This window comes from Telopea speciosissima, chromosome 10, assembly GCF_018873765.1.
Source record: "Telopea speciosissima isolate NSW1024214 ecotype Mountain lineage chromosome 10, Tspe_v1, whole genome shotgun sequence".
NCBI lineage: Eukaryota > Viridiplantae > Streptophyta > Magnoliopsida > Proteales > Proteaceae > Telopea > Telopea speciosissima.
In genome coordinates this window covers 285589-313247 of record NC_057925.1, presented here as the reverse complement: position 1 = coordinate 313247, position 27659 = coordinate 285589, and the positions used below count along the sequence as shown (strand labels likewise).

The following is a 27659-nucleotide window of genomic DNA, read 5'->3' as shown; positions in this document are numbered from 1 at the left end:
TCTTAAGAAAGGTGTTCGCTCATGCACTCAACATCTCATTTCTCACTTTGTTTCTTATGAATCCTTGTCTCCTCCTATTGGGCATTTGTCTCCTCCTTGTCTTCGGTGTCTATCCCGCAGGAGTGGAAAGACGCCATTACAGATCAAAAGTGGAAAGCTGCCATGGAAGAAGAAATGCGGGCTTTGGACAAAAATGGTACCTGAGAGCTTGTTCCTCGCCCTGCAGGGAAGAAATTGGTCAGTTGTAAGTGGGTGTTCACAGTCAAGCAGAAATCAGATGGGAGAAGTGATAGATACGAGGCTCGTCTGGTTGCAAAGGGATTCACCCAAACCTACGGGATCGATTATCAAGAAACATTTGCCCCTATAGCAAAGATGAATTCGGTCCGAGCTTACTCTCCTGTGCAGCTAATTTGGGGTCAGACCTTTAGCAGCTAGATGTTAAAAATGCATTCCTGAATGGCGACTTGGAAGACGAAGTCTATATGGATCCACCTTCTGGCTTCTCTTTTCCATCTGTTGTTGGTTGTGTTTACAAGTTGAAGAAATATTTGTATGGTCTCAAGCAATCGCTCAGGGCATGGTTTGGCCGGTTCCTATAGGCTATGCAGAAATTGGGGTATAAACAAAGTCTGTCTAATCACACCTTGTTCGTAAAAAGGAGTGGTTCTCAGGTCATTGCTCTTTTCGTCTATGTTTACAATATTGTCATAATTGAGAATAGTAATGCTGTGATTTCCCATTGGAAGACCCTACTTGCTAAGGAGTTTGAAACCAAGGACCTGGCTCCTCTTCGGTATTTTCTAGGGATCAAAGTTGCAAGGTCGGACAAGGGTATTTTCATCTCTCAACGAAAATGCGTCTTGGATCTTCTACAAGACACTGGTATATCGGGGTGTAAACCTGCCGATTCTCCCATCGAGGTTAATCATTAGTTATGTGCTGCTATGGGTGACCCAGTTGATAGGGAACAATACCAGAGACTAGTGGGAAAGATAATTTACTTATCCCATACCAGACCGGATATAGCTTATGTTGTGGGCATTGTTAGTCGATTCCTTCATGATCCCAGGACATCCCATCTTGATGCAATTCATCGCATCCTGAGATACTTGAAATCTGCCCGAGGAAAGGGAATTCATTTTTCCCGTAATGGTCACTTGAAGTTGAAAATTTTCACCGATGCTGATTGGGCTGGATCCATCGATGATAGGCGATCCACCTCAGGCTATTGTTCCTTTCTTAGTGGAAACCTTGTTACATGGCATAGCAAAAAACAGGCAGTTGTCTCCCGCTCCAGTGTAGAAGCTGAACTTCGTGCCATGGCACAAGGGATCTGCGAGCTTATGTGGCTTAAGAGTTTTTTTGGGTGATTTGGGAATTCTCAGTGATGACCCTATGCATCTCTATTCTGACAACAAAGCCTCTATTAGCATTTCTCACAATCCTGTTCAGCATGATCGGACTAAACATGTTGAGATCGATAGACACTTCATCAAAGAGAAGCTGGAACAATGAATCATATGCATCCCTTATGTCAGTTCTGGTGACCAACTAGTTGATGTCTCTACCAAGGGCTTAAATTGTAAAATATTCCACCCACTGGTTTCCAAGTTGGGCATGTTTGATATCTTAGCACCAACTTGAGGGGGGAGTGTTGAGAACCGTGGGATTGGAATAATTTCTCTGTACATTAGGGTTTTGTTTATTCCATTATTTTTCCCTAGTGGACTAGTTTGCCCTTGGGGTTGTAATTCTCATTATAAATAAAGTGGGCCTCTATTATTAATGACAAGGCAATTATTCTCCCCACTCTGATTCCGTACTAAAGTGTATATTGTTCTTGGACATGGTATCGAATAAGGTTTGACCGGAACACAACTCTGTTGAGATATGTAACCCGATAAGGGTATTTTGGGTATTTTATCTGTTTTGTTTACTTGTTCCCCAAGTTTACGTGTCTTTCAAGCTTTTGAATATTATAAATAGAAGGCTTGGGATGAAGTTCTTACCATCTAAGCCTGTGTTCTTTCAAATTGCAGTCTTCTTCCATCGTCTCTTCTCTCTTTTTTCCTCTTTAAAGTTACTGGTTACAGGTCCTAGGTTTTCTACATGGTATCAAAGCTAAGCAACCAGTGACTGATTCTCTTCAAGATTGCTGATTTGAGAGTCGTTTAAGGTTCTCCGATTTATGGAGAAACCCTAGTTCATAGAAAAAAAAGAACTAGGGTTTCCTGCTCGTTTTGGAAAATTTTCTGCAGTAATGATGTTTTTTTTTAATTTTAATGAAGGCTGCTGATTGTTGTAGCTCCCTATTTGAATCGATCCCTATTTGAATCGATCCCTTGTTCTCGATTTCCTCTTGCGGTTGGTTCTCGGAATTAGTTTCTTCTGCGGTGTTGTTGGTTTTTCTCTTATTGCGTGAAGGTCTCATCCTCCTTACTGTCCTCGTCAACTCCAGCCATTACTCCACTGCTCTCTTCTTGTGCTACATCTGGTTGGAGAAAAAGAGAATTGATCTCCTTCAATACTGTTTTGTTCAGCCCCTATTTCTGGAATCCTTTCTGGTATCGCTACTGCTATCATTTCTAGTTTTCTTCGATGAATATTGCGACTGCTGCAAAAAGGGCTAGAGGTGTTTCGTATATTAATATTGCTGGAGTCTATTGGATTCCTGGTACAATGGCTTGATCTGGAGGTGTTTACAAATAGGATTTCTGCCTCTGGTATGTCGTTTTTTTAATTCCTGAATACCAGCATACCTTTGGTTTTCTATGGTTGAAGACAACACTACCAAGAAGGCTTGGTTATCCCCTTGGTTTCTGCCGGATTTCCCTCCAGTTTTGGAAGTGGGTTGGTATAAACCATAGTTGTCATGGTGTCGCCATGGCGTCCTGGCGCTGGAGAAGCCTGCATGGCGACCTACGCCATGGCGTCCTTCTTTGATTTCTTCTTCCTATCTCTCTTTCCCTCTTCGATTTCTTCTTTATTTCTTCTTTCCCTCTTCGATTTCTTCTTCCTGTCTCTCTGTCTCTGTTTTGCAACTAAGAAGTCGCCAGATCTGATTCCAGGAATTAAATACTCCTTGCTTAGTTGATTTCTGTGATGAGTTCTTGCTGTAATTGATAGAACATGATGTGGCGATGCTTTGCTTGAAGGTTTAGACTGGACCGAGAAGAGTTGAAGGAGTTATCTCCTTCGTACTTTGCCTTTTTCTGTCCCAGGCTGAAGTGGTAAGGTTGAAGATAACCATAAACCCTTATTTTTTTCTTTTTCCTAAAGTACCATTCTCTTCTTTTATTCCCCTTTGTCCATACTTTACACATCCCTCCAAGTTTACCCTTGGTCATTAAATCAAAACCCTTTTATGCCCTTTTTTAGATTCTGCTTAATTACAAGATTGCCATCCTTAAAACTTGAGAAACAATAGAGAAAAAATAAAACATGGCTTGAGTATACATCTATTAAACCATTAAAAATAGAGAAAATAAAAAATAAAAAATGGTCGACATGCTCGCCATGGCGGACGACATGTCGATATATCGACGTGACACCCCTCCACCGACTTGGATCGCCGTGACAACTATGGTATAAACCCTCCTCTCATGTTGGTTTTCCACCATTGATCGAGTTTGGGACAGAAGACAACACAGGTTATTTATTCAATTCCCTCCTACCAGTTCTACCCTCCTCTTCTCCTTTTATTCCCTTAAGTCTTTTATTTTGAGTTCATTCCAAAACTACCCTTCCCACTAAAACATAACCAGTCTCTTGTTTGTGTCATTCTTTGTTACTTACAGTGTACCGCTTGGAAATTCGGGTTTATTCCAGATTTACCCTATTCTCCTTTAATTCACACATTTTCTCATATGCCCCTTTTCTCTCTAATCAACTCATGTCCCAAATTTTCTTTTCCTTCCCAATTTACCCTTTTGCCTAGTTGGGTTATAATTGGATTTCAATTTAATTGCAATTTTTCCCCCAAACAATATTTTTAATTCCCATGATGTCCCATTTCCTCTTTAACTACCAAATTGACCCCTTGCAAATTCTGGTTTATTACCAAATTGCCACTCCCTTAAATTTGGCCTTGCTTATGCATATATATGGATTTCACTTAAATTACGGTTCTGCCATTACCTCTTGCTATTGCCTATTGTATACTTGGATGGGTCCATCCCAAACGAAATTGGGTATTTTGACCCGGGTTCCATATCAATTAGAGGTTGCATGATGTAATTACGGAATTGTCATTAGGTATGCATATGTTCCATATTATTGCTTTGGTGGGCCCCATATCACATCAATTTGTTTTTTGGCAATTTGGTATTTACATGACATTGAGGTTGGTGTTTGTTTTGAGGGGGAGATTGGAATTCGATATTAGTATTTGTATATCTGCTCTGCATAAGTCATCAATTGGAGAGTCTTACCTTTCTCAAGACTATTTCGGTGAAGATTTCTCAAGATTTATTTTAGTGAAGATTTTTTACTTTTGAAGGGAAACTCCGAAGTTGTTGCCCTCCATCTTTTAAGCATGATATGGTGTTTTTGAAGATCGACAGGAAAATTCCACTTTGTGCGATTGAATTGATTCTTCCTTTGTTTGAAGATCGAGTTCTTTCCTTATATTGAAGATCAAATCTTCCCTTATTAGAAATTAAGTTCCGCAATTATTGCAGAACATTTTTCATCGTTATCTATCTGCTGTTTTTGGATTGGGCTGATATTTCTACTGGTTTTAATGATGGCTGATTGGAGTTTCCTCTGTGTTCACTGAAGTCTGCAAATACTATTCAAGACTGGTGTGAAGTTTGATTTTCTATTCTTTTTGGTCCAAGCTAGAACCTTTCTTTTGGTATCTGTATACTCCAGCTTGAGGGGGAGTGTTGAGAAGTGTACCACGATAGGGGGAGTGTCCCTATTGTGGTTGAGTCCATTGTGGTTTCCTTTATTTTATGTCTGTAAGTGTTAGGAGTTAGGAGTCAGTTTCCTAGTCTAAGTTAGTTTCCTATTTGGGAAGTTGTTTCATCCTAGTTTAGTCAAGTTAGGCATGTGCGATATCTATGCACCAACTTGAGGGGGAGTGTTGAGATATGTAACCCGATAAGAGTATTTTGGGTATTTTATCTATTTTGTTTACTTGTTCCCCAAGTGTACTTGTTCCCCAAGTTTACTTGTTTTTCAAGCTTTTGAATATTATAAATAGAAGGCTTGGGATGAAGTTCTTACCATCTAAGCTTGTGTTCTCTCAAATCGCACAGTCTTCTTCCATCTTCTCTTCTCTCTTTTCTCCTCTCTAAAGTTACTGGTTACAGGTCCTAGGTTTTCTACAAACTACTTCAATATAAATTAGACTTGAGCAAAATCTTTGGATTTGTTTGAAACCTCTTCGACAAATCCAAGATTGTTTAAATCCGATTTATATTGAAGGAGTTATGTTTCGGTCAAACTTATTTTGGTGTGCATGAATGCTGTTTAAAATCTCTCTGAATGGAAGTAAATTTTTAGACATCAAAACAAATGAATATTTTACCTCTCTTTTAGTTTTTAGCAATGTTTTATTATATTAAGATTTATGAAATTTTAAGATTTGAGAAAAAACCTAGCATTTAAAAGTTGAAAATTGCACCTGCCACCAAAATTCTAGTTTTTGTTCTTGAACTGCGGGTAGACTTTATATTCTTTTAGAATTTTATTTTTTTAACTATTTTTATTGGATTCAAAGAGGGGTACTTGCTTATTTATGATTATTATCTTTAGTAAATGAAATAATAATCATTCACTTAAATGATATTTAGCATAAATAAGTGTCTTGTCTTTGAGCCAGGTTTCCTCAAGTTTCGATGGGGATAAGTGAATTTATATAGTTATTCTGGTCGAAACTTGCAAAATTACCGAAATATGGCCGAAACAGTGTTGAAACCATGTGAAACCCATCGAAACCTGGTTGAATTAAATTTCGACCCTTAACTCATCTCGGTAGCCTGCGAAACCGAGACAACTCGGTCAAAACCTGCAGTTTCGACTAAGTTCTTCTTACATGCATCTGATTTTTTTTTAAATTTGATTTCTTTAAAATCTGGATTTTATTCTGTGAGAAAAGATCCTCTTTTTTTTTTTTTTTTTGGTGAATAAATAATTCATTACCAAAGAGGAAAGAAAGGAAAGAAGTACAGCTACCCTCAAATAGGAGGGAAAAGAAAGACAAACAGCCTAAGACTCAAACACGTGAGTTCGAGGTTTGAAGAGAAATAGAAGAAAGACCCCAGGATACAACAATGTGCCTGTTCCTTAGGTAGTCAATACAAGTAGAGGGAACAGCCAAGTTAAGCTTGGCCTTAATTTCAAAAGAAATGGAATCCCAAATTTGTTGATGAGATCGAGATTTGGTACTCCATTTCCTAATATTACGTTCCATTCAAATGTGATTGATGACAGCACCAAAAGCCAGCTTCCCAACCACGTCACACAGGGTAGAGCCACCAAAAGTCATATCAATCCAAATCCATTCTCTATCAAACGGGAGAATGCTGCGATTGCTTGGCCAACATTTTACTAGGATACCTTTCCAAATGGCAGAGGAGAAAGGGCAAGCAACGAAGAGGTGGTTGGAGTCCTCGATAGCATTCCAGCAAAGACCGCAACTGGGAGGCACCGAGATGTGTCGATGACGAAGAAAGGACTGCGTTGGAAGGTAGTTGGAAAAGACTCTCCAAGCTGTGAAACTATGGCGGGGGATGTGGTACTTGAACCAAACAAGCTTCCTCCAAGGAGCAATCTGACCACGAGAGCGAATGAGATCCCAAGCTACTTTGGAACTGAAAGTGCCCGAGGAGTTCGGCAGCCAAATAACACAGTCATCTCGGAGGGGCCTTCTAGCAATGGAAGGCAAGAAACTCCAAATGTTGTCAAGCACCGGGATAGTAGAGATCAGGGAAGGCCAGCCATTGGAATCAATAATATCCGCCACCAAAGCATTTCGAGCCAATCCAGAGCCATAGATAGTTCTCGAGGTGACCTGATGGAGGAGAATCCCCATAGGATGCCAATGGTCAAGCCAAAAGGAGGTAGGGGACCCATCACCTATACGGGATTGTATAGATCCAAGAACAGACGAACGAGTGGCCAGAATTTTGCGCCAAACCCAAGAAGCATCTGAGGATACAGAAAAAGTCCAAATAGAATCCAATTTGAGAAGTCCAGAGTAAATCCAATAAACCCAAATGCTCCTCTTTTTAGAGGCAATCTTCCAGATCAACTTGATGATACACGCTGAGTTCACTTCCTTGATTCTTCTAATACCCGGACCTCCTTCCTTCAAAGGGAGGCAAACTGAAGCCCAAGAGATGGGGTGGAGAAATCTTGAGGAGTCCGAGCCTTTCCAAAGAAAGGAAGTCATAAGGGATTCCAAAGATTGGATGGTGGACTGAGGCAACCCATAAATTCCTGACCAGTAGATATATGAAGCTTGCAAAACAGATTTGATGAGAACCAACCTTCCCGCATAAGAGAGGAGCTTGCCTTTCCAAAGCTGCAATCTTTTTCTAATGAGATCAAGCATAGGAGTACAGTGATGATCAGAGAGCCGAGCCGGAATCAGAGGAAGACCCAAATATTTGACCGGAAGATGCCCTACAGTGAAGCCACATTTTTCCGCCAGAGCAGCTTTCTGAAAGTCTGAGACCCCAGCCAAGAAAAGGAGGGACTTTGATGGATTGATATGAAGACCTGAGAGCACTTGGAACTGTTGCAGACAATACATAATAGTCTCAAAGGAAGTGATGAAAGCCTTGGAGAAAATCATGAGATCATCAGCGAAAGCCAGATGAGAAAGCTTGAGGGCTTTGCACTTAGGGATGCGAGAAATGAGCTGCTGATCTGTGCAAATTTGAATATGACGAGATAACACTTCCAGAGCTAAAGTGAAGATGTAGGGAGAGAGGGGGCACCCTTGACGAATACCCAAAGAGGAAGCAAAGTAGCCTGCAGGACTGCCGTTGACAAGCATAGAGAACCTGGGGGTAGATATACAACAATGGATCCAATGAGTGAAGACCGGAGGAAAGCCCATCATAGTCATAACCTTATCAATAAAGTCCCATCTTAGAAAATCAAAGGCTTTATGAATATCAATCTTCATAAGGGCAGCTGGGGAATGATTCTTTCTCTCAAAACCTCTAACAATCTCATTGCAAAGTGAGATGTTATCTGCTATATTTCTACCAGGGATGAAGGTAGACTGATTTTCACTGACAAGAAGACCCACAACAGTCTTGAGCCTGAAGGCGAGGACTTTAGCAATGAACTTGTATATAAGGTTGCAGAGGGCAATAGGTCTGAAGTCTGACATCACTGAAGCTCCCTCCTTCTTGGGAATGAGACAAAGAAATGTATGGTTCACTCCTTTGATCTGGGAAGGATTGAGGAAGAAACTTCTGACAGCTTTCATAAGGTCTTCCTTGATGATCTCCCAAGAAGCTAGAAAAAACCCCATACTAAACCCATCCGGCCCAGGAGCCCTGTTCAACTTGAGAGAGTGGATAGCAGTGCTGATTTCAGTGTCAGATGGGATGGCACCAAGAGAATTCAAAAACTCTGGAGGGATGAATTTGTTCAGCATATTGTTTGGAATCTGGCCAGCTTCATCTAAGGTTTATTGAAGAGATCTTTGAAGTGGTTCACAGCCAAACCTTTGATATCATTCACACTAGTCACCGGGGATCCATCCGAAGTCACAAGCTGCAAAATGGAATTGTGATTGGTACTTGACTTCATGGATCGATGGAAGTAAGCTGAGTTAGAATCCCCTAACTCCAACCACTTGATCCTAGATTTCTGCCTTAAAAATCTTTCCTCTTGTGAGAGCAGCAAAGATAACTCAAGAGGAGCAGCCTTTTCATCAATAGCAAGCTGAACATTGAGATTGTCGGATTGAAGCTGTAACTGAAGCGAAGCTAACTTATCCTTGCAGTCCAAAACATGTTGGGAGATATTACCAAAGATATTTGTGTTCCAGTCTTTGAGGGCAGCCTTCACATTGCAGAGCTTCCTAGCAAAAGCAATAAGGGGGGAAGAAAAAGCTTGAACAGGCTTATCCCAAGCAGCCTTGACAGTGTCTAGGAAAGTAGAATGAGAGGCCCACATGTCAAAATATTTAAAGGGTTTTGGGCCAAAAGAAGTGCAAGGCTGGATAGATAAAGAGATAGGGCAATGGTCAGAGATTCCAGGGGCATCAAAGTTTGCAAAGGAGGAAGGGAAGGAGGCAAGCCAAGCTTCATTGACAAGAACACGATCAAGTTTACAATCAATGCGAGAATTGCCAACCCTTTTGTTACTCCATGAGAAAGTATGCCCAGTCCAACCGAGATCATCAACCCCCCAGTCCTCAATACAGTCATTAAATGAAGCCATAGAGTCTGTATCCAAATGGTCACCACCTTGTTTTTCCTGACTGAACCATATCACATTAAAATCACCTCCAATACTCCAAGGAAGAGGTCCTGTTTGATTGCCAATACTGCGAAGATCATCCCATAAGGAGAGGCGCTGCTCAGGACCATTGAAAGCATAATTAACCCTGAAGTAAAAACAGACTTGGTTGAGGCAGTCCGAGAAACACAGGTGAAGGAATTGGGCAGAGGAGGAAAGCAAAGAAATTTTTAATTTTGAAGGATCCCAAAGGACCCAAATGCGGCCATCAGGGTGGTGAATATAGTTGGATAGAAGGGACCATCCAGGGGCAATAGAATTAGAAATTCTAGCAGCATTGGGCTCCTTGACATGAGATTCAAGAAGGCAGCAAAAAGAAGACTTATGAAGCCGAATATAAGATCTAACAGCAGCGTGTTTACAAGGGGAATTGAGGCCCCGAGTGTTCCAAGTAACCCCGTGATTCATTTGGGCAAGGGTAGGGGAGGCAGCTCAGGCCCAAGGAGCCGGGACAAGACACTGCGAGAAGTGGAGGTACTTCGGCGACGCCTATTGAAAGAGCAAGCAAGGGAAGGAGTTGCAGGGGATTTGCAAAGAGTTTTTGTTAAAGGAGGGGGGTCGAGTAAAGGAGAAGAAGAGGGATCCAGGTCAAGAGGCAAGGTGTCTCCAACCCGATCCACAGAGGGATGGGTCACAAACGATGGCAAAAGGTCAAAGTGGGGGCCACAAGGATAGGAATGGTAGGAATGGAAGGCACGTGAGATGCAAGGGGTAAAGCAGGAATTGAAGAAGGGGTTATCAGGGGTAAAGGTGGAATGAAAAGGTTATTAGAAGAGGTGGTATCAGCCACGTGGGCTGAGGGTCCCACAAAGGAAGAATTAACATTAAAAGGGAAAGGGGCAGACGGAACCTGGGAAGGAGAAGGCGAGATATCACTCGCAGAAGGAAGAAGGGGTTCAGATCTCTGCGGGGAGCCAGGCAGCACAGTCGGAGGAGAAATCGACAAAAGGAGCGACAACTCTCGAGGAGCCAAGGAGAGACCACCAGGGATGGCAGAGTGCCCATCAGGGAGCCTAGCAGGGGGCGGCGATGCCATTCATAAGCGACTACGAGGAAGAGCAGAGTCGCAAATCTTCTCGAGGCAAGGGTCAACGTCATTGTCAGAGCCAGGATCAGAGGCTAAAGCTGCAAAGCGATTGTGTCCAGCGGGTAAAGGAGGGGTACCCAAAATGCTTCGTTGATCCATCGGAGCCTGAGGGAGCAGCCGGCGGTTGTTTCTGAATCGACTTCTGTAGCGGGATCTTCCTCTGGCCTGAGGTGAAGCTTCAGCCACCGTCATAGCAATCACCGAGGTCGATGGGTTGTCCACATGAGGAAGAACCTCAGAAACAGCAGTAAGATCAACAGGAGAGGTGTTAGCAGCTTTTGGAGTGCAGAGAGCAGAGTCATGACCAAACAGCTTGCAAACCGAACAGTGGGGGGGTTTCCAGTCATAATGGACTTCCTGCTCAAAGGAGAACTCCTCCCCTTCCTTCACAGTGATGAAAGTTGGCAGAGGCTCATCAGCTGCAACTTCAACACAAATGCGAGCAAAAGCCAGGCGAGTCTTCCTTAAGGTTCGAACATCAGAGAAAAGTGGTTTTCCCAGGACAGATCCCACAGTACTCAATCCCTCAGTACACCAGTAATGGAGAGGAAGCCCAGGCAAAGAGATCCAAAGAGGTATAGAAGATGGATCAACACGACGCAACTGAAGTTGCCTATGCCATTGACGAAGGAATATGGGTTTTTTCCCTACTAGCCAGGGACCACCTTCCAGGACTATCAGTTTATCAAGTTCATCCGAAAACTTGAAAATAAAGAAACCATTGTCGAGGAGGAAGGATTCAAAAGTACCATTAGGTCTCCATTGCTTGGGGAGGGACAGCTTGACAATATGGAAAGGGGGCCTAGAGCCAAGGAAGTGCCCGACTAAACAAGACTCCCAGAGTTTTGCTTCATCAATAAGAAAATCAGATGGACAAAGAGCAACTTTTGAAGAGCCAACAACAGAGGGAGCAACAAAGTGTAGGGGTAGACCTTCAGAGGAGGTAGAATGAGAGCAGGAAGGATTGAAAAAGGAGGTCCATTTGGGAGTAGAAGCAGTAGGGGATGCAGGCACCGAGGCCGAAGCAGAGGGAGGAGATAAAGGAGATGGTGGGAGAGATTCAGGAGAAGTAGCAGGGAGATGGCAAGAAACTAGGAAACTGGGGGAGGAGAAAGGGGGGGAGAGGAAGCAGCCATCTTACCGGCCGGAGAGACTACCCATCACCGGCAAGTGAGTGCCGAAGTTCGCAGTTATTTGTTTTTCGATCCAACACAACTTACTTGCACTTGGTTTGTTAGCAGCCTTCATGTTGATCTGCATTCATAAGTTATCACCACACAGACACAATTTCTGTACATAGATAATAGCCTCCAGCCGTGACAGATGCAAGTTAAGCTGGAGTGTAACAGGAGATCTACTTGTGCTTATTGTACTTATTAGTTACTTGGAGAAGCAAGAAGCTGAAAAAAAAGATCTTGTTTGGCTACTATTTTGATCATTCAAATTCAATACTACATGACCTCTCAAGTGTTCCATAAAAAAATAGAAGTTATACTTGACATAATTGTCAAGGCGGCCGCAAGGTGTGTTCATGCCTTGGGCAGATTTTTTTTTAATGGGAGCTTGGATTTTGGCCAAAATTCACAAAACTTGAGGTTTTGTCATAGAAATAAAACTCACGAGATCTCGGTTTTTCAAGACCTCGAGACGAGATCTCATGCGAGAAAAAGTACTCGCGAGAAATCTCGAGATTTCGACAATATCTCAAGATCTTTTTCTTTTATTAATGAAAATTTAAATTACGAAGAAAAAGGGGGGGGGGGGGAATATACAAGCCCGAGGACCAACAAGCCGAAGCTAAAGATTAGCTAGAGCGAAGAATGCTGGTAGGGAGACCCCAGGAGACAACAATCAGCCTGTTCCTTGGGGTATTCAAGACACTACCCAGGGTGAGGGAATAAGCTTTAGATGAAACATCAAAGAAGATGGCCTTCCAAATCTTGTCAAAAGAGCGGGAGTTGGACGTCCATCTTCTAAGGTTACGTTCCATCCAAATGTGGGAAATAGTAGCACAAAAGGCAAGCTTGCCAATCCTGTCATAGATCAAATTACCCCCAAAAGTTATATCAATCCAGACCCATTCACGGGGGAAGAGGGAGGGGAGTTCTCCTAGTGGGCCAGCAATGACGAAGTACCCGTTTCTAGATGGAGGCAGCAAAGGGGCAAGAGAAGAACAGATGGTCTGTATCTTCGTGCCCATTCCAACAAAGGCAGCAGCTGGTGGAGACTTGCATGTGGCGATGGATGAGAAAAGCTTGGGATATCTCAAGATCTTGACCCAAACTCCTTTATATGAGTGCCAGATCTCAAGATCTCGGTGGAAATTTTGGTATACAGACACTTATCTATGCAAACCTTGGTATACAAACACTTATTTATGCCAGAAACTAGGACAGACACTTATTTATGCCTAATATCATGTAAATCCAAGATTGCTTAAATCTGATTTATATTGAAGGAGTTACGTACCGGTCAAACTTAATTTGGTGTGCGTGAATGCTATCAAAATCACTCTGAATGAAAATATTTTTTTGAACATCAGAACAAATGAATATTTTACTGCACTTTTGGTTTTTAGCAACGTTTAACCATATTAAGATTTATGGAATTTTTAGATTTGAGAAAAAACCCAGCAGTAAAAAGTTGAAAATTGCATCTACCGCCGAAAATCCAATTTTTGTTCTTGACCTGAGGGGTTGATTTTTTTTCCTTTATGAATTATATTTTTTAACTATTTTTTATTGGATTTAAATAGGGGGTATTTGCTTATTTATGACTAATATCTTGAGTAAATGAAATACAAATATAAAATACTATCTTAAGTATGAAATACAAATACAAAAAACATTTACTTAAATAAGTGTTTGTCCTATGTCTATCCTAGTTTTCGGCACAAGTGTCTGTCCTGGTTTTCCACCAAGTGAAACTCCTATTTGGACTTTGTTTTTGCAAAATTTGATAGTGTCATTGTGTTTAAATGGCTTAAAATAGACTGAATACCAAGTTTTAGACACAAACTAGGTCTAAAACCCACCGAAACCAGCCTTCAATTTGAAAAAAAAAAAACATCAACTCGCGAGATCTCAAGTCAACTTGGTTTTTTCCAAGGTCGAAACCTGGTAGAGTTCCAAGTTTTAGTTCCTTGGGTTTTCTAGGATGTTTCCCTCTTTAGACTCTAAACTAGTGAAATGATACCGAAACTCGAAACATGTTCAAAATTTCATCGAAATTGCGAAATTTCAATCAAAACCATGCATTTTATACAAAGGGTTTGGCCGAAATGATACCAAAATTCAAAGCATAGTTGAAATTTTGCCGAAACTTCGAAATTTCGGTCGAAACTTTGACAAAAATGTATATCACCGTAGGTTTTGTTTCGAGACATTGCGAATCTGAAACGAAACCCAAGATAGAGAGTATGGTGTTCAAGAACAGATAAGCAGTCTAATATGCTGGTTATGACAGAATGGAAAAGGATTAATCAACAGAAACAAATCAGAACTCAGACAAGAGGGAAAACAGAATCTAGAATAGGAAAGTTTCAGATCTAAACCAGTAAACCAGAATAATGTCTACGATACTTACTGACAGAATCTGATTTCTGAATGATAGTTATGCGGATCTGCGCATAGAGGAAGAGCTGTTGTGCTGTTCTGCAGATTTGAAGCAGAGAGTCTCCTGCTGTGTCTGAGACAAGGTTCTAATCTCGGTTTTGAGGCTGGCTGAAACTGAGATTTCCCAGGTTTCGACCAAAACCTGGTCAAAACTTGGTATTTTCTGGGTAAAACACGACATGTCATGTGTTGTCAAAACTGGTCGAAACTAGGCTGATCAAAATTGGTCGAAACTGGTCGGAACTTGGTATGGGTCAGTATCGACTCAAGGTTTTTTCCGGTTTCTTGCGGCACTGAGATTTAGAACCATGGTCTAAGATCATCACCAACCTGAACAGAAAAGGATAACAGAGTTCTGTAGGAGAGAAAGAAGAAAGAAATAAGGAAGATCTGTTAGCCCCAATAGCCGCAGGGTGGAAGAACGGAGTGAAGATGGGAGAGAGAAAAGGGTTCTAGCCAATTGAAAGGATCTTCTGATCCTTCCAGGGGGGAGAGAGGGAGGAGAGAGAAAGAGAGTCCAACACTAGTTTCAAACAAACAATTCTTAATCCATTCAATAATCGGTTGGGGGGGAGGGAGTTTATAACCTTTAAATAAAAAAAGGAGCTAGAATTCTAACCAACGTGAACTTCCCAACACACAAGTAGAAATAATAAAATAAGACTTAAAAAATTAGAACTCCCTGAGCCCCATGTGTGATGACAGCTATCTGAAACAGTTTTAAAATTTAAAAATAAAATCCTAACTAATAGCTAATGGACACCACATAATCCTTTCTATATACTTCATCCCATATGCAGAATTAAGACTTCAAATATGGACTTATAAAATAGGCCCATTACATGAATAAACCCAAAAAATTAAAAGCCCACGGCCCATGGAACGCATCCATGGGCCAAAATAAAATCTTTTTGGGCCCAGTTGAACAATCATGATTGTATCAAGAAGAGAGAGAAAAGAGTAAGCCTTCTTGGCTACATGATTGAAATCCAAATTCTGTATTCTATTCCATTAACCATTATCGTGGGGGTGGGAGTGGTTACATATATATAAGAAAGCAAAAGAAAGTCTCTTAAATATAATACTCTTAGGTAGCTAGATTAACTTAACTAACAAGGATTCTAAAATTGTTAACTAATTAGAATTGTTTACGCCTAAGACTTCTATATCTGGCTTGAGTGCAACCTGAGAAGGTGGACCTCTAAAGCTAGATCCTTCTAGTAAATTAGGAGCTCCATTCTCTTTGAAGTCAAATCTAAGATATCGGGTTCTCCTGGTCGGTGTTCTGATTTACCCAGAAACAGGCTCATTGTAATTCTTGGGGCCTCTCCCCCTTCTATTTTACAAGCCCATGCCTCCTCTCCCCTCCCCCCAATTGATAGGCTTTGGAAACCCAAACCCAGACAGAACCAGTCCAATGGTCCAACAAGGGTTGGAATTAGTTTATTTATTTAGTAGTTCATTTACTTCAGTCTTTTATTTGTTTTGAGTTACATACGTAGGAATTAAGAGTTTGAGTTTGAATTGCAAGTTGTTATTTCAGTTTCAGAGTCTAACTAGGAGTCTTGTTATTTTTCCCTTTAAATACTTGCATGTAACCCAACATTGGGACAGTGAATAGAAGTTTATTGAGTTTTACTTTGAGAGAGTGTTTGTGCGTGTGATTCTAATGTAATTCTAGATGGGTAGGAGACCAACTAGAACCAATAACCAGGATCTGCTATGGATTAGGGAAATCGGCTAGATCAAAACAGGTGAAATTGTGAAATTAGGGTTAGGGTTAGATGGGACCTAGGGTTTGATGGTAGGGTTAGGATAAGTTGGTGTAGGGAAGCCTTCCAGTGAACCTGAGATGTTTTGTTGAGGTTGGGTGTGTAAACTAGAGTGAACAGTGAATTAGGTTTGGGGTTTCTGGGTTTTGGGAAAGTGGAAGAAAAGGGAATCTAGGGTTTAGGATTGGAGTTTAGGGCAGGGGCTTGGGTCGAGTTTCCCTAATGGTGTGAGGGGTATTCGATCCAAGTTTGGGTGGGTTCTGATTGTTGGTTTGATCTGGACCGGATTTAGGGTATGGGGAAGGATGTTCAGGTATTTGGGGAAATATTAGGGTTTGGTCTAGAGGATTAGGAGAAGAAGGGTTTGGGGTGGGGATATGAACTTAATTGTTGGCTGAGAGATTCTTGAACCTGGCAGCAGAAACCAGCAGCTTATTGAGAGTCTTCAAGATACCGGCTAGGGCAGAACTGAAACTAGAATGAATCTTGAATGCAGATCGATGGAGAGAGGCAGTTAAGGCTAACTCAGCCTGGGTATCTCACCCTCATAGCCTATCTCAGGACAGTGATATTTGTGGAAGCAAAATTCTTTATTTATTAAATTGTGGGGGCTCAGTTGGAGTTCTTACATATTTATAGCCTTGTGGGTGAAAGAAAACATACTCTAACTATGACTCAAAACAGAACTAAGAACTGGACTCCTAACTAGGATTCAAACTTGCACTAGGAATCCTAATTAGAATTACAACTCAATAAAAGACTAAATAAAAAAAGGAAAAAGATATCCACTTGGTGGTGTTTCCTACACCCTCTCACAGGGCACTGTGAGATGACGCCTCTACCCTCTAGGTAGATACCCAGGCGTGCTCACTCATTGGCCCAGACGCTTGTGTAGAGACCATGCGACCAAGTAGAGATCTCTTGCCCAAAAAAAATACCAAATAAAATCCTAACTTCAGCCCACAATTACTGATGGTGTAGGGAATCCTCTACACCTACCCGATGGCTACTCTACTGCTGGTGTAGGGATTCTGCGGTTGGTTTTAGACAGCCAATTTACATCAGATTCCCCTCCCTCCCCTGCAACTCTGCGTTTCATCTCAGATTTCGTCCCACTCCCTACCGGCCCTCCATTACTGTCTGGTTTATTGGCATAAAATTTACTCTAGTTACAAATGATTTGGTAAGACTGAGGAATGGTCTACACTAGTGTTACTTGTATATAAACATAAGATGACTCCTACAAACAAAGATTAGGAGGATTTCAATTTTTAAAAATTTTTAATGTTCTGTTCAAAGATGCCTCTATTTCTAGTGCTCAATTGCTTCATTGCAATTACCTTCCCAACTATCATTTTTTGTTCTTATGTTGAACCCATACTGAGTACTCATCTCTCTGTGTTTCATACATCTTTCAAGTGGGACTGCCACAATGCTAAACAAAATCTCCGATTTGAAAGACTTTTTTATCTTCCAATTAATGGACTGGGCTTACTTAGTTGCACTGATGTTTGAGATGGCTGGTTCACAACCAGTTCATGGATTTGTGGATCTTGAGCCCCTTGGTGTTTCAAATGGGAAAAAATTGTGCCTTTTAAAGAATCTCATCCTGTGTGATGTATGGATGTTCTTCTGTTTGCTTTTCCATTTAAGTTGACAACCCAATAAGAATCTGACACCATTAGTGGCAATTGTGTTCAGGGGATTGTCCTGCTTATAATCCTAATATCTGGCCTTTGCTGTATGATGGGTATCGACACTCCTACAAGGTTTGAGACTCCACCAGATTCTTAATGGGTTCTCAAAATACAATTCAGGACTGTGGAGCAAGTCTCTCCCTGGCACTGTGAAAAATCAGTGGTTTGCATTGTTGTCGTTGAGCAGAAATGTTAACAGATAATGTCCATTCTTGTGGTTGAAAGGCATTGTATATCCATACATTATGACCTCAGTCAATGGAATGTTTCTCCTATTCATTGTAATTAGAATTTTTGTTTAGGTTTTATTCATGTTAGGCTTGGATGTTGTTTCTTTCTTTTGAGAAGCAGATGCTGAGCAAATAAATTTTATAAACTGCACTATTTAAAAATGATTTCTCCATGTGTGATTGCTACATAACCTTCATCGGTAACTCCATGGGACCATTATATTTCATTGGGGCTTAAGAATTAAAAGGTAGTTTTATGTCTTATGGATGTAAATTGAGGTTGTTAAATTTTAACTTGTAATTCAATAATCTCTCGGCATGTTAACCACAAACTGGTTGGAGAACTTGGCAAGTTTTCCTCTTTTTTTTTTTTTAATGACAATGAGATATTTATAAGTTTATCAAATGAAGGTAGTGAAATATTTCCTGTCTGAATTCTGAAATTGAAGATTTTGGTGCTCAGCCAATGGCAATCGTCACAAGCAGTGATAGACATAAAAACTAGGAAAAAGCCTATCAACTATTGTCTAACTTTTTTTTTTTTTTAAATGGAAATTATTTTAGCTAGTTTATCAAATAGGCTTAGGAGGCAACAACGTTAGAAAGACTTGGCAAGGTTCTTTGAAGAAAAAAAAAGAGAGACTTGGCAAGGTCTAACGTTGCTAATGAAAAGCAAAAAAAAAATTTTTGGTAAACAACGAAATAAAGCAAAATCGAAGCCTTAAATTTAGGAGAAAGTTTTCCTACCCGGCAAATGTATATCTATTTAAGACCACAAATGATCTGCTCCCTTATAGTATGAATTCGATAATACATCTGTTCTACCAAAGAAAAAAAAGATAACACCTATGTTCTGTTACCTGATACCCATTGCACATGAATCGTTATCGTCTCCTGTTACAGTACGGTGCTGTAACGCATCGTGCGGCGGATGCAGAGGCTATGTGTATCATGTGAGGTCCACTTTCACATGGCATCTGCAGCGTCACACCATGCTGTAACAAGAGAGGATAAAAATTCATTGCACACAGTCCCTTGACCGTGGGTGAAGGAAAATTACTTCCTTAAATTTAAATATAAATGTAAATGTAAATTACACATCAGATGCCCAATTTATAATCCGTTATGTTTGGATTGAGGCACAAACGAACACATATGGACCTTAAGGAAAGGCATCATTTTTAATTACTGAAAACCAAATTCATGGTTGCTAATGAAACGAATCGATAAACATTGCCATGGAGATTCGCATCTATCTGTTTTTGGTGCAGAGATAAACCAAAAAAAAGATTTTGGATTGTATGATGTAATTAGAACAAATGGCATTCCCAATTCATAATGATCCAATGCGGAGGATTTGATATGAACGCAAGGATGCAGAGTCCGGGTAGTTGGCACGTAATGCAAATGGATTTGTCGCAGGAGGTGGAAGTTGGTAGAGATGCGATTAGGTGAGCAAATAGGGAAAAATATCCCTTCACGCCCTCATTCAAAAGTAGATCAGCACCCTCTTGAATTTTTTTGCAATGTGGAAGAGTGATTAGGAAATGATATGATTTGGGTGCTTGTCAGATTGTAGACCAAAATTAATCGCATCCTCTCATATATAAAGTACACTCTTTTCCATGTATGTCTATGTACCTTGCCGTCGCCTTTAGTATTTTTTTATCTTTTTCAAGTTGGTAAATTTTGAGCCAAAACTTGATAAGTGAGCAAAGGACCCAGAGGGGCTGGGGGTCCCTATACACAATTCCAGCCCTACCTAAACTGGGCTTGAATTAGTTATTGGAGGGCATGTTGTTCTACTTCCGGGTGAATGAAGGCGTGTTGCGCCCTCTTCCCCCCATTCCTGGCAGAAAAGAGAAGAATTGGTTACCTGCAGATCTCAGATTCACAGGAGATTCTATGACCTTGGAGATCTTATGATGTGTTATTAGACATAGCTTTTACATGAAGATTATTTCAGTGTTTGTAACTTCTCGCCTATTGCAATTGTAAATAATAACGTTCATTTGCTAGCGAAGTGGGAAAAGGAGAATGGAAGATAAATTAAGGTACAAAGCAGAATACAATAACAGCAACCCATAGGCAAGACAAAAGGGGGATCCTTAAGAGAACTATAAAAGACTAATAAAATGATAGATACATAAAAAATCAAGGGTGGAAAAAAACAATTATTTTTGTAATATTATCGTCACTTTTTTTTTTTATGAATGAAAAATAAATTAAGGTAAAACATTAGTAAAATAATATTAATGGCCCATGAAGGTCTCAAATCGCGTTATTAGCACGACGCTCTAACCAACTGAGCTAATAGGGCACATTTGTAATCACTTAAACTCAATTATATTATATTTTCTTGACTTGTTTTGAATTAAATTTTACCAAGAGATGGATATGTAGTCTTCGATCTATCACATGGGTCCACCCATGTTTGCCAATATTACTTACTTTTGTAGCTTAAATCATGACTTAGAAAAGAAAAAGAAAAAATGAGAATACTCTTTGTCATATAATTCATCTATTATGTTGTAATCAACATTTTTTTTTTTTTCTGTTTATTTGTTTGAAACCAAACTATAGCCCTGCCTAATTTGATGTAAATCTTAAGGAAAAAAAAAAGTTTCCAACACAGACGGTGCAAGAGATTTTATCACACAAATAACAACTTTTTTGTCATGTGCACAACGGATTTGATCATTTTAACCACAAGATAGAAGATTAATTTTACTTGCATAAACAACATATCAAATTGAGTAGCACGTACGTATATCATATTGTCCACCATTTATGGCTCTTCTATGCTATTGTTTTTTCAATGGCCTCCTATTTTATGATTTTTTTTAAAACATTATATATTTATGATGGATAATAATCAGATTAGTTTGAATTTAATTCATAATTAGATAATGATATGGACAACATGCCCAAAGAATCTAAAATATATTTTAGGTGTAGGAAACCATATCTCCAGCATGTATTCTAGTTAAATAGTAAATTATAGAACTTAATTGGTTTAGCATTTCGTATATAACTACTTAATAAGACATATGATTTAAGATTGATTGCCGGAGTTGGAGTTGTCCATGGATCAAAGATTACGTACCTACACAGATTGAATAATATATAATAGAAAAACAACATGCATGATCCAATCGAGTAGTACGTGAATTAATAACCAGTAATTAATTTCTCTTTCTCATCTCCAATTATTGGAAATATATATATATATATATATATATATATAGGCCGGTGTGATTTGTGAAGGGAGAGAGATGATTTTTCATTGGTAATTAAAAGGTCCCACCCAATTAATTAATTAATTGTGCTTCAAATTAAGAGGGACGTACACTTTAATATATTGGTCACCAACGTACATCAATCTGCAACCGAAACATAAGTTTCCATGCTATAACTGGAGATTCGAGCTAGCAGCTGTGTACGTAGCTTGTTACCGGACTTGGAAATGATCTCCACATACAATTAATTACCATATTCAAATCATTACTTTTCCTTACAGAGATTCCCGGCCGGCCAATGCATGCCGTGCATACTCTTCGATCTTTCCTTCTTTATTTGAAATTGTTGGAGAAATGGATTTGACCTTCTCCCAATTTATAGGCAAGAAAAAAGGCACCTGCTCCAAAGCTGGTGTCTCAAAAATGCATACCCAAAAATCATGTTTTTTGTCACATGATGATGTATATCGACCATTTCCAAAAATCATATTTATTGATTACTTAGATCTCCATTTGTAAGAAGCATCTCTAGCTCCAAGTAGTTATTAACAAAATCAAATGACATCAAGATTGATTGATCATCTTTCACTCTATGCATGGTTTCTAGAGACTTGTTATTTTAATTCGATATATACCACACGTCCCTATCAATAAAACTTTATTTATTTCTCTCTCCCCCCTCCCCCCTAAAATTTTTTTTTAATACAATCATATTATGAATCATCTATTTTAATTTTAAAACATTAAAAATTCAAACTGGGAAGCTAGCTCCTCAAGGTTTAGGGTATATCATATCTCCTCTTAGGTCTTTGAAGAAATTAGCGTCTGATAGCTAATGGGGTGTTGGGGCTCTACTTGTACGATTGGATGCAACACCTCACTTCTTTCTGTGGATGAAAATAGAGAGAGAGAGAGAGAGAGAAAACTCCTTTTTTTTCCTCAAAGTGAGTCCCACACGTAGATGTATATCTGACGGGTTTCAATCAAACAAAAACATAATCTTAAAAAGAGCAAAGGAGCGCGCACCTCACTGAGGTGCAGAAGATAACTCTTATCAAATGGATTCTAAAAATGACTAGTGCTCTAAGGTGGGACTCAGAGTGCCATCTCTCTCTCTCTCTCTCTCTCTCTTTCTCTCTCATATACATGCATATATTACTAATTACCTTTAAATAATATTTTGGTTTGATTGGCTGTAAATTTGATTTCACCAGCTACCGTGGTCACAATTGAAGGGAAAAGGCCTAGTAAAAATTTTTTTTTTGTTGGTAAAAGTGAGAAGGCCTTGTCAAATTAACTGTCACAACAGTGTTTATATATTGTTTGTTCCACTCTTATCTTACCCTAGGCTGATGCTTTATGTAGGTGGTGTCTTTTGGAGCCATCTTTGGGTGGTTCTAAATGATCGAATTGATGGTGTCCAGAAAGAAAGATGAGTGAAGGAAGGGTACCCGAAGGAGATAGCTCAGTTGGCAAAAACCAACACCTTGCAATACTAATTAAGAAATTATGGGTTCAACATACACTTCTTGGGGCCTATCTACCAACAAAAGGAAAAAAAAAAAAAAAAAAAAAATAGAGAGAACAACGAAGGGTCAGAAATCGTGCTCTTTTTTGTTTTCTCAGATCTTAGCCTTAATTTCTAGTCTCCGCCACCTTTAATCATTTCATATTTAGGTATGAAAAAATTTTAAGACCATAATTTCTTTTGGTTATCTGCACTACTCGATGCTACAGTCATCTGCTACCACAGACTGAGGGTGGAGACCCCACTTGTGGATAAGGTGCCTATCCATGCATTGGTTCCATAATATCTTACTACTCTTTATTATACCAATGGAATTCCTTGTCTATTAATTAAGTGAATATACAAATCCTAAGAAACTACAAATATATAGTAACTTTTGAGAGAGAGAGAGAGAGGAAGATCGAGAACATGGTTTGAAGAATTGGTATCGGAGTACCTATCAATCTTGATTTCTGATTGATCCTGTATATATGTAATGATACAAACCAAGGGTAAAAAAATTAAAAATAAATAAATAAATTTTAAAGAAAAATATGGATAAAACCATTCGATCCAACTCGATATTGGAACCCCGGGAACTAAAACCATGAGAGAGAGAGAGAGAGATTTAGCTTTACTAGAAAGGAATCCGAAGTAGTATTTTTCTATGATTGTCAAAGAAGCACATACGTACATACAGCATTACGTACTCAACATTGCAGGCGTTGGTATGTGGGTCCCACCTCTAGCTCTTTCCAATCCTATATCCTAGATTAAATGTATCTCTTTCTGCAGTAGTACTGCTTACTTCTTTCCGGCCTCTCTTCCTCATTATCATCATCAGCTAGAAATCGATCTATTCCTTTTTTTGTTCCAACAAAATACATTTCTTTCCTTGGGAATAGCAAAACATCATCTATATTACCACAATAGATCTATCGACCATGAGGAATTTAATAAATTATCCCCGGCGGCCTTCTCCAATTAATTGTCTTATATATATTATTTTGCTTATTTCCCTTATCTTATTCCCCCCCCCCCCCATCTTATCGAATTTCTTCTTCTATTTCCCTTATCTTATTCCCCCCATCTTATTGAATTTCTTCTTCTATATATCCTTATATATTCCTCATCTTTGGATACAGAGACCGCATGTGTCTATTTATCACAGCCCTCTAAACATACTATTTTTTTATTTTTATTTATTTTTTGGTAAAAACTAATAAATGAAAATCTAGCTAGTACTAGCTCGAACTAATTAAACCAATTTAAAAAAACCAGTGATATATCACCTTGATAATCCAAATTCTATTATTAACTTTTTCTCTCTCTCTCTCTCTCTCTCTCTACCCGCCATACCCATTCCCATGCAACTAGTACTATTTTAATTTGTAAGAAACTTGGAACAAATCTTTGATTATATTTTTGTATGTGTTTCTGTATACAACTGTACATCTCTCTCTTTCTGTGTGTGTGGGTGGGTGGGTGGGGGGTGACTCGGGTGAGTGAGTGAGTGAACGAGAGAGAGAGAGAGAGAGAGAGAGAGAGAAGAGAGAGCTTATCGACCACCGCCAAGTCTTTTATTTCTAGCTAGCTATTGGGCCAATTAATTAAATAGATCCTTCTAGAGGAGCTGTACGTAGTCCTCGATCACTCGATCTCCTCAGTGCTCAAGACCTAGCTCGATTGAAAATAAATTAAGCATCAACTTGCAGTATGTATGTATGTATAAACTCTCACTAATAAAACAAAATTACAGTACCGTTTTAGCTACCTAGCTACGACTGTACGTCTCTTCTCTATACCTTTCAGTTAGTCTGTCTATATAAGGTTGAGAAGCCTTCCCTTCGTATTCATCAACCACTACTACTACTACTACTACTATTTCCTTCTTCCTCTCCAACAACATTATTTCAATTCCTTCGATCCTCTCATATTAATTTCTTCATTCTCTGCATCCTTCTCTAGCTACCTCTACTAATTAAGATAGACGCCGTACATACTGTGTGCAATATATACATCATCATCACTTGTGGCCTTGCATGTAGGCTCAGAAAGTTGGGTGCAGCCAAGGATGACTTGCCGGCCTGCCGGCTAGATTTTTATTGCAACCTACCAAGCTTTTGTGTTCCTACCTAATTATATATATATATATTAATTCCCCTTATTATTTATAAAAATAGGATTTTTGTGGAGATTAGAGCAAGTAAAAGTTGGCAAGTTGTCTTTGGCTACATGTTTCTTTCTGCTTCTCATGTGAGGCCTTCTTCCATCGGTGATAATAATATATAGTTATATTTATATCCTCCTCACAATTAATTTGCAATATATATCTTGTACATATATATATATATATATATATATATTCATGGGTGGTGCGCGCCAACAGTAGTACTCTCTTCAATCAACAAGATCGAGTGGTAATTATTAAAGATTTGAAACTAACTAACTAATTATGCTCTTCATCCCTTCCCTTCCTGCATTTTCTGTTCATTCTTTTCATTTTGATCTTTTTTTCTTCTTTACTTTTCTTTTCGCAGGAATCCTTTTATATAGCCCTGCCTGCCTGATTGGAGCTGCTTCAAGAGTCTCATCTTTCTATTCCCCTTCTTGCTGCATTTTCTGTTGTTGAAAGATTAATGAATTTTGTCTCATTTACTTCTACTTTTCATTCTTTTCTTTAATTTTCTGTTACAGTTACTTCACATGACGTGAACCCATCATTTAAAATTTTCTCTTCTTTCTTTTCGCAGGAATCTTTTGAACCCTGATCGATTAATGGAGCTCCATCGATCTTCAAGTATTGTAGCTAGATGTAATTGCTGTATTGAAATGCAGGTTTCGATTTGGATTCAATTAACTGCTTCAATTCAATTCAGTGTATATATATAATAATTGGATTAATGAACAAATGGAAAAGCTAAGTGATTAAAATGATCGAATAGCAGCATCCTCTACCATTAATTTTAATTGGGTTTCTTTTCTGCAGGCTCCACATCCCCACACCCCCCCCCCCTCCCCTTCTCATTTAATTTCTTGATCATCTCAGGTTCATTGGTATCTGGTGTTTTCTTGTCACATTACTGAATGCCCCAATCCCCCATGCACCTCCAAAAAAAATTCCTTTAAATATAATTATTGATCAAGATTAACTATTACTTGAATACTGTTAATTCCAGTTCAGTAATGTAAACAAATTAGAGTCCAATGGATACAGTTGGGGTGTTACCTGAATGGAGATGGGAACGCAGCAGAATAAGGTTTTGGTTACGAGCACCATGATCTACAGGTTATCTTCTTGACATCTTGAAAAGTCTCTCCACAGAGAAATCTACACCACAAGACCTTAAGAATTGATGAAATCCCACAGAGAACATAAGGACCCCCTCTAGAATTGATGAAATCCCACAGAGAACATAAGGACCCCCCCTCTCTCCCTTTTAGATTCACACTAGCTAGAAGTAGGAATTCCAAGAAGGGAGGGGGACCTTGGCCGACTCCACTCCAAGTGGGTGGCTCCTATGGTGTGGCTACCCTCCCACGGGTAGGCCTAAACCCGGATTCTGTCAACAAGTAATAATCATTTCAATAAGACAAAACGCATTGCAAATTTCTTCCTCGATCAGTACAGCTTCCAAATGGATCGACTACCACATGCATGCAAGGGCATTTGGGATTGCCTTCGATTCCCTCCTTTTAATATTCTTTGTAGTTCTGTGGAACTAACTTGATCCCTAAACTCATCATCTGCCTTGATTAGCTTATCAAGGTGGTTTTTGTCCAAATATTTGTTACCTGGGCCCCACATGTGAAATGACCACCTCATTCCTGTTTTTCCTGTCGTTTAGCGGCGCTGGCCGGATTGTCCAGCTCCTGCCACGGCTGGACAGGAATCAGGTCTTGTTGGAAATAAACCCGATGCGCAACGGAATTTGGATCGGGTCAATACTTATAGTTCATGATCAAGAGTAGAGAATAAACAATTTCAAAATAACATTCATGGTTACCTTAGAGTCGCAAATGAAACTCCTCCTATAGATAATAGATCTTCTAACTTGTACAAGTTTGGAGATTGAAAATCTTGTTCAACACTTTGAAGCTTGATCAATCTTTACAAGTTGTAAAATAGCACAAAGCACCAAAGCCACTTGGGTTTCACAAAACCCAATTCTCACTCACTCACACACCACACAAGAGAGAGAGGGAGGAGCTTCTCTCCTTTTCTCTTTTTCTAAAAATCAATGACCCTTGGGTCAAGTCATTAACTTCCATATTGATTTTTGGGCAACTTTCTATTTTGGTGATTTGGGGAATCTCTACTTTTTGCAACTTCAATTTGCTATTAAAGTTGAAGAAATAGAGTCTCAAAAGGGATGCAATCTTTCTACTTTATGGTGCAAGAGATATTCTCTTAATATCTCTTCCCATAATATAAAAAAATATTTAACCATAAATAATTTGTTCTCCCATATAATGTCATATGTCCAATAAACTCTTTTATTACACATAAACCCTTTCACTTTCCTAATATCCCATAATGAATTATAGAGTATGTACTTTAATACTACTAATCCCCAATTCATCATGTTCGTTGATTGCGAGAATATGTGATTGTGATCGGACGGCCGAAAAAACTTCGAAATCAATTCTCAATATATTATATATAATAATTTATATTGAAAATAAATTTATAAAACATTTCAAATAAACACTGGATCCAGATTTCTGTCCGACCAATCACTGACTTTCTCTCTCCTAGATATTCCCCGTAAACGAGCAGTGGATTCCATGTTGAAAAACCTATTTGCTTATAATGCAGGACCACGAATCCAGTGTACCGGTTTATAGTCCGATTGGACATCAACCATTGGCTTACCAAAATCCGTAATGCCACACTACAACAAATGGAATCTCTTAGGTCAAAAGGCCATCGAGTGGCGGGTAAGTATATCACACACACAACCAGTAGCAATACATAAGATATACATATCATATTCTCATTTATACACGTTCTCAACGTG

The 27659-nt window shown here is 39.3% G+C and overlaps 1 protein-coding gene across 1 annotated transcript in view; it reads left to right on the top strand.

Annotated features, from left to right (window-relative positions):
* Window positions 1-17796, top strand: part of LOC122642445 — a 49059-nt gene extending 31263 nt beyond the window's left edge. Inside the window, exon 9 of the mRNA XM_043835920.1 lies at window positions 17667-17796. Within this exon, the coding sequence (XP_043691855.1) occupies window positions 17667-17759 (93 nt within the window). The 3' untranslated portion in view covers window positions 17760-17796. The remainder of the gene's footprint in view (window positions 1-17666) is intronic.
* The last annotated feature ends 9863 nt before the right edge of the window (window positions 17797-27659 follow it).